This window comes from Coccinella septempunctata, chromosome 1 (assembly GCF_907165205.1).
Source record: "Coccinella septempunctata chromosome 1, icCocSept1.1, whole genome shotgun sequence".
Taxonomy (NCBI): Eukaryota; Metazoa; Arthropoda; class Insecta; order Coleoptera; family Coccinellidae; genus Coccinella; species Coccinella septempunctata.
This window is the reverse complement of record NC_058189.1, coordinates 52,295,501-52,303,764: the sequence shown is the minus strand read 5'-3', so window position 1 is coordinate 52,303,764 and position 8,264 is coordinate 52,295,501. Positions and strand designations below refer to the sequence as shown.

Sequence of the window (8,264 nt, the reverse complement as noted above, 5' to 3'; positions counted from 1 at the left end):
GTATTTCTCTAATTTCATCACATATACATTCAATAGGTATATATAATATAGAAACATTTTTTTTATTTAGTTTGTTTTTTTGTAAGTACCTATTCCTTTCCTTTACTTTAGATATGAACATATTATCGTTAGAAATGCCGCTCAGATTTTTTTTGTGAGTTTCAAGTAATGTATATATAATCTAAATAATGAGTTGCGAAAAAATTCAAGTGGTGATTCCTTATCAAGAAATAGTAGGTATATATATGTGAAATCTTTCGCATTAATTCAGAAAACATCCTATACAGGGTGATTCATAACTATTGGGGCATAAAGCTAAGGGCAGATTGTTTGGACCAAAATATGGCGATAGGATCAAATATACCTCAATAAAATATTGCTGTGGAAAAAGATAGAGGGCGTTAAAGTTGAATTTTTTTTTTCGTTTTTTGCTAATAATTTCACTGTATATTTTTTCATCCGTTTTTACGAAAAACACAATTGAACAGTTCAGAGCATCGGAAGGGGGTTTGAAGTAACGAATTATTTATTTTATTTATTTATTTCGACGATAAAGCATAATTAAAATCAATGTAACATAAAAAGTATAAACTTAAATTAAATGTTCTACGTGGGCTCCTCCGACTTCTATGCCTTTTCTAATTCTTTTAATAAAGCACTTTCGAACTTCGAAGAAAATATTAGGTATTCTGCCCTCTTATGAAAAATTCAACTTTGACGCTTTCTATCTTTTTTCACAGCAATATTTTATTGAGGTTTATTTGGTCCTATCGCCATATTTTGGTTCTAACAATCTGCCCTTAGCCTATGTCCCAATATTTATGAATCACCCTGTATATACATGATGAAATCATCCGTTTACTTTGACAGCTAGGCTAAAGGTTTCTTCCTGAAGGTCAAGTCGTCAATATAATATTTTGATTTTGAGTCTTATGAGACAGATGTCGCCATGCTATCAAAAACTAATATAACCTAACCTATAATCTAACATAAACAAAAGTAAAAATAATTTATCATTTCGTTTCGTATTCGTACAAAGGTCTCGTATTTCAATGAAATAATGAATTCTTAATAATGCGATATAATTTAAAAAAAATTAAGAAGTTTGAGTGAGATATTCCTTCAACATTAACGACTTCGCATTAGGGGCACTATGGATTTGGAGGATGAGGCGATGCCGTATTTAAAGCTTCTCAATGAAAATTCTGGCAATTACCTTATACAAAATAGTTATGAGTTACAGGATTGTTTGTCAGTAGAACCAATTTTCACAGAAATGGAGACAGGAACTTGGTCCCCAGAATGTTTTCCTATACTTTTAAATGGGTCTGCAGTAGGTGGGTATAAAAATGTTTCTGATTTAATACTTTATTCACTTTGTATATTTTTAGATAATAACATAAGAGGAGTTACTGATAATATAGCAGAAAAAGCAGAAGGCCATGTAGATGACAATAATTCGAACCGTCATATAATTTCTCAACTCAGAAAATCAGAAGAAACATTTGTAAAGTTATTTTAATATTGAAGTTTCCATTATTTTAATAGAGTCAATTTATAGGATATAACTCACCAAAAAGAGAACATTCCTAGTTCCTCAGGTTTATCGCAGAATGTTATATTATCCCAGGATTCTATGCTTAGAAGTAACACAAAGAATCAAAATCTCTCAAGTGGAAGTCAGCAAGGAAAGCAGAAGAGAGCATTTGTACTCTGCGCTAATGGAAATACTTACGAAATTAGTTATTCTAATGATAAAATGATTGATTCAATTGAGTTACAAGATATCAACGTAAATTCAGAGACATTAGACAATATAAATGAAGATACAGTTAATGGAAATGAACAGATAATTCAAATTGTGACTCCAGAAGAGCATACCCCAGATGTGGAAGATCAAGGGGATAATAGTTTGATCTCAGATAACCAAAAAGATCCAGACCCCTATGATCTTTCTGATTGGAATGAATTTCATTGTGTTGTAACTGCCAGGAAATGTAAAGTTTGTTCTTTTCTTTGTGAAAGTTTAGTGGAAATGAATGATCACTTGAACAGAGCTCATAGGGATTTAGTAAGTAATAAGTAATTAATTATTAACTTATTTGTGTTTGTTCCTGTACTTTTTTCTCTTTGTTGGCAAACATTACTCTTAAAGTCCCTTTAATTTTGGAGCTTCCTCAAATTTCTTTCTCTAGTAGGACTGAAAGAAGCTTTAGAATTGAAGAGCTTTTAAAATTGGCTATTAAACTAGTCTTTCTAGTTTGGTTCTGTGTGTTATGTGAAATTCAATGAAAATCAATATTTGATTTGCTATGAGTTTCGCCGAAGCTGAACATCAAAATTGTTAGAAGTGTACCTTTGACAAATAAGTTTCTCTTTTTTACAGGTAGAAATGAAACAAGCATCTGAGGAAACGGAAAGTGGAAAATCAAAACTCAAAATGAGATCCTTATTGGATACAAACACATCTAAAGAAAAAAATGTAACCATTTTTTTATGCAGTACATGTAACAATATCTTTGAAACTAAGGAATTACTCATGGAACATGTTAAGGTAACAATTTGTTTAATCATCTCTCTAAAAAAACTGAAACAGATCAAATTGTAATGAGAAATTATTTCTTTATACTTACTAGATTCTGCTGTTCACTACAAGCAACTTAGAAATTCACACAAATAATGTGACTAAAGTATTTGATTAACTTCTTCTCTATATCATTTCAATTATCATGAATAGATAGAATATTTTACTTCAGATTCATAATAATGAAGAGCCCAGTATCTCAGATGAGAACCAAAGAACAAATGAACTAAAAGATAAACCTGTAAATTCTATGAGAAATCTGGCAACTTCACTACTAAAGAAACAGCAAAAAGCTATGAAGAAACTCAAGTGAGTGTGATTTCCTGTTTCAAGTATGATTGAAAAAATGTTGGTTCTAATATGCATGCAATGAGTGAACTTTAAATTAACACCTCCAATTTTCCAGACTCGTGAAAATCATTATATCGGAAACCTAGAAATGACATAACAAATTTTATTCCTAGATCTATATGTTGAAAATTCCTATTGTCCACAGCATACAATTTGCTAGTTTCCTGTTACAATTTGTACTTAGGCGTACAAGAAGAACTGTTTTGCTAGTTATATATACAGGGTGTTTCACCTAAAGTGCCAACAAAAAGCATCCAAGTTAATCACAATGTTTTTCAGAAAGTTCAAAATTGACTCTAACTGAGAGTGTCAATTAAGTTATTTTTTTCAAATACAACGTCTTTTTTTTCAATAGACCTTCAGATGGGACACAAAAGTTACTACCTAATAATTAATTATCTCCAGACCCTTGAGGTTCGAGTTTGCGTAAGTTCAAATAAACCATAGTTGAAATTCTGCTGAGAATCCTGAAATGTAATAAAGTGTATTATAATGTCCCATGTTAAACAACAAACTCTGTCTCAACTTGGGATCATCTTCAGGCATATATCACAAAGAATAAAAATAAATGATTTATGATAGATTTATTTTTATTCATTGTGATATATGTCTGGAGATGATCCTATTTTTGAAGGGATCGAAACTATGTAGCAGATTCGAAAATTAAATTGGAGAAAAAGCCTTCTTTTGTTAAAAATATTCATGTCTCAAAGCCTTCCTTTGTTTAATCGATTATCTCCAAAGAATATGATGGATCTCACATAGAAGAATATTCAAGTTCAATACGTCTCTGCCATTTATTATGATCCAAAAATTTATGGAATAAATCCCTATTCAGTTCTTCAGACACTTCCACCCTGTATATATCATAGCATGTTTACACAAAACAGGCATTGAACATTTCAATTTTAATTATCTTTCGATTATTTTATTGGTTTTTTTTTCAATATTACAGAAATTTTTTTTTGTATTTTTCAAAATAGTTTTAGAATTTTGTTTTTTGCTTCTTTCTTCAAAGAATAAATATAGCTGCATGCTGACGTCAAATGAACCCAAGTTTATTGGATTTAGCGATAAGATCACCTTCCCTCAGGTGTTCCATAAAAGGATGTACCTTGAAATTTTCCAATGATGAAACAAAACTTCGTCATGAAGGATGTCATGTGCCGAATATGAAGCACTTCCAATGTCCTGAATGTAAAGAGGAATTTTCTGTGTGGCGAGTATGTAGCAAACATTTATGGACAAGCCATATGATAGATGCTGGTTTATATACTTGCTCCATATGTGACAAATATAAATCCATTAGTACAGGTAAAGTTGAATTTTTGTACAGGTTGGGCAAAATTCGTTGTCTACTGAGGGGATCTCAAGAACTATAGCAGCTAGAAGAAAACGGATGAGACATTTTCGAAGAAACAAAGAATGGTGAAAACCGCAGACTCCTACGATACTTCGTTTTCAGTTTGACAATTTCGTAAAGTTCTCGTAACTTATTTGTCTTTGAATCTGAAACTTGAACCTTCTACAGGCACTTTTTTACGTAGAATCCACAGATGAGCTCAAAATATTTTTTCATTTCGAATCATTAGGTGAACTTTAATTTTTTTAAATGCAAACTTTTATTGAATTTGATTTTTTTGAATTGAAAAAAAAAATCTTCTGTCAGTAGATTCTACGTATGAAAGAACCTAAGAAGGTTCAAGTTTCAGATCTGTAACTTCAAAGACAAAAAAGTAATGAGAACTTTTAGGAATCGTCATAATCTCAATTTTTGTTTATAACTCAAAATTTAAAAATGATAGGCCGATTCTGATTTTAGATTTGAATTAGTCATGAAAAAAGAGCTAGAGAATGTGTCATCCGTTTTTTTCTAGCCGCTATAGTTCTCGAAATCCCCTCAGTAAACAACAAATTTTGCCCACCCTCTACTTAATAATACTATGATTATAGTTCACTGATTACGAATACATTTTCATACATAAATTCGTATACATTCAGTATAAATCTCAGATGTGAGGTGTTGGACAGATGTTAAATTTGTTTTGCCTCCTTACACCTGATGATGCTATTCTGATAGCAAAACAGGTATAATTGAAAATGATAAAATTATGTAATTTGGTAAATTTTTTCAGTTGCAGTGATAAATCACATGGATATTCATAATACTGAGAAGCCTTTTTTGTGCCCAGATTGTGGTAAAGGTTTCAAACAACTCAATCAGCTGAGAAATCACAGGGTAATCCACAACAGAGCACAAGAGGTTAGACCGGTTACCACATTTCTTATGAGATTTGTACGAATTTTTCTTTCAGTTATCCTCTTTGTCAAGTACGAGGTGTACAATATGTGAACGCACCTTTGCAAACAGAAAATCTTTGAAAATACACATACAGAGTGTTCATGAAAAATTCAAACCGTATGTTTGTGATGTATGTGGACATAAAACATCTAGGAAAGCAATGTTGGAGGTGAGGAGAATTTTATATTTTAAAAAGATTAAAAAATTTCATTATAAATTTCAGTTATTTAATCAATTTCAATTTTCAGCTACATCTTCGTCTTCATACTGGAGATAAGCCTCACCATTGTCCTCATTGCTCCTATAGAACAGGCGATAGTAACTGCCTGAGGAAGCATGTTATGAAACACTATGGTGTAAGTAATCAAGAAGTAGTGCTTGTAGTTTTTTTCTTGACTATTTCAATAGATTTGACAACAGAAATGATGAACCACCAATATTGAAAGTTCGCTTTATGATAGTTCTTTGTGTTGTCTTTGAGTTTAATGTACTGTAGCCTGTTATTTTATAAATTTTATCGCAAATGGGTTCACCAAAGATATCAGGGTCTTTTAAGTGAAGTGGCTACTGAAAGAATCTAATGAACCTAATGAGATTGAATGACCGGGATATATCCATCTAAAATATTCTCAATGGTACTTTAAATTATACCGAAAGTTGAGCCAAACTGTTTTTTCAAATTGCACACCTTACATTTCATTTTTGAAATTTCCACAGAATTTTAACCATGGTTTATTCGAACTTCCCCATACCGAAACCTCAAGGTTCTGAAGATAATAATTTATTTGTTTCAAAATTGATGTAAATATAATCTTGAATGAATTGTTATAACTTCTTGAACATTTTCAGATTTAGGTCTAGGATGTGAATCATCGTTAGATAGAGATTTTCGCGTCTCTGATGAAATATTAAAATTCAGAATATTGTATTTGACAAAATGAACTTTTTTGTGATTAACCGCCACCCATCAAAAGAGTATTCAAGGATAGTACAATTTTACACTCTGTCAGGAGGAAGTTAAAACAATTTATTCAGACTAGGTTAAATTTGAGACAATTTCTCCAGAACCTTTTGGTTTGGGGGCATGGGGTAGTACAAATCAACCAGAGTGGGAGTTTTATGAAGAATCCAAAAATGTTTTAAAATATCTAAGTTTAAAATAACTGGATGTACCACTGATATGAGAATATTTAAATTGAATAGTTCCCTGCCATTAATATGATAAATTTTCAGTAGAAATTTTTCAACTTTTAGTGCATACTTTGCGTGTAAAATTCTGTATTTGAATTTTTGTTGTATCTCTTTTCAGTACAAGAAGTATTCCTGCCCATATTGTGAGTACCAAGCTATCCAGAGCTCTGCTTATAAAAGTCATTTAATTAATAAGCATCCAGAAGCAGATGAAATTTTTAAATGTAGTTACTGTACATTTACTACTGTGAAATTCGAATCGTATCTAACCCATGTGAAATGCCACGAGTATGATGAAGAAAAAAGTGAGTATTATATAATTTCATAAATTTAAATACAATAAATAGTTTTGAGCATATAATGGGGAATTCTCCTCAATTTGGGTTATTACAGCATCTGTAAGTTTAAACTGAATAATTATGAGTTTCATTCATGAATTTTTCGAATGCACCGCGGAAACTATTCAAAATCATTCTTCAAATATGAGGTTTTAAAATTTAAATAGCTTCGTTTCTAGTTTACGATTTGGCAACAGAGCCTACTAGAAAGAAAAAGGACAATGGCTTGTTTATAAAATAACAGCTCTGGATTTACAGCCATCATAAGGCGCGTACTCACTGGCGAGCCTCAACAGCAACCGGCCATAAAAATTCCATAAAATTTTACGACCTTCCTCGTTCGTCACAGACTTCATAGACAGCCATCTTTGTCTATCTCATCAAGATAGTGTATTTGTTGTCCTTTATTATCAACGCATATTTCAGTCGATGTTGCCAACGTGTGCAATAGAAACAAAACGCTTTAAATTTTAAATACCCATTTTTATTTTTCATTGTTAAGTACTTAAAATAGTTTTTTTTTTGGGAAACGGGTAAAATGGTTATTTCAAAATGTTAAGTTTCACAGATATTTAATAAAAAATACATCATTCTTTTTTAAATTACTTATAATTTGCAAAAATGGATGAAATTGTTTGAAATTCAGTTCAGATGCGAAACATCTCAATTAAGAGTATTTTTTGCGTATAAATATTGGATATGTAATGCATCTAACATTGTTTTACGAATGTTTACTTTTTTGTAAATAGATAGAAATGATGATCCATCTGAGAACACTCCCTCTCCTACAGTTGAGACTGAAGAAAATGAAACACAGGTCGATTTATGATTCAAGATATTGCAGATTATTGAAAGGATCTTGAAGATGATGGCTGTAACACCACACATGCTAGATGTAACCAGCATACTCAACTTGGCGGGTATTTGAGATGCTTATGAACTGTCTTGTTCAAATCATATGAATTCATTTATCACATATGAAGAAAGTTAATGAGAAGTACATTTTTTATGCTTGTATTGAATCAGTAGTCCCAGACAATTGAAATGAAAAATAAAAATTTCTGTTTTTAATGACATTGGTATTATTCACAATTGATCCAATAACTTTGAATTCCTGAATTTTCTGCTGAAAAAATTGCGACAGAATTATTTTCTGCAGTAGTGAGTTATGAAACCAGGCATATTATTGTAGGGTCTGGTATGTGGAGATGTAAAAGTAGCACTAACTTGTAAAAACGGTGGGGACGAATGAGATTCCAAATAGTTTTCCGGACATGTGGGTCATAAAAAAGGATGACACCTTAATATAATGATGATAAAAAATATGAAAAATGATAAGTCATCAGGTCTAGACGGCATTCCAGCGGAGATATTCAAAGCCCTGGATGAAGACATTGTCAATAGTCACCTAGCACTATTCCGCAAGATCTGGGAACAAGGAGATGTGCCACAAGACTTCAGAGACGCTTTAGTTATCAACAAAGGCGATACGTCAAAT

The 8,264-nt window shown here is 31.5% G+C and overlaps 1 protein-coding gene across 1 annotated transcript; it reads left to right on the top strand.

The window, feature by feature from the left end:
• The first annotated feature begins 965 nt into the window (after positions 1 to 965).
• LOC123311092 (myoneurin-like) lies at positions 966 to 7,837 on the top strand. The gene is made up of 11 exons (XM_044894871.1): positions 966 to 1,337; positions 1,392 to 1,507; positions 1,562 to 2,071; positions 2,387 to 2,554; positions 2,757 to 2,893; positions 4,029 to 4,249; positions 5,071 to 5,198; positions 5,251 to 5,406; positions 5,486 to 5,593; positions 6,547 to 6,733; positions 7,516 to 7,837. The coding sequence occupies exons 1-11, from the start codon at positions 1,154 to 1,156 to the stop codon at positions 7,593 to 7,595; spliced, it is 1,995 nt and encodes a 664-aa protein (XP_044750806.1). The 5' UTR covers positions 966 to 1,153; the 3' UTR covers positions 7,596 to 7,837.
• Positions 7,838 to 8,264: the final 427 nt, after the last annotated feature.

Excerpts from the sequence above, each read along its gene's own strand:
- LOC123311092 (XM_044894871.1), top strand. The coding sequence starts at position 1,154 with ATGGATTTGGAGGATGAGGCGATGCCGTATTTAAAGCTTCTCAATGAA. Across the intron at positions 4,250-5,070 it reads ATATAAATCCATTAGTACAG|TTGCAGTGATAAATCACATG; the intron begins GTAAAGTTGAAT and ends AAATTTTTTCAG. Across the intron at positions 5,594-6,546 it reads ATGTTATGAAACACTATGGT|TACAAGAAGTATTCCTGCCC; the intron begins GTAAGTAATCAA and ends ATCTCTTTTCAG.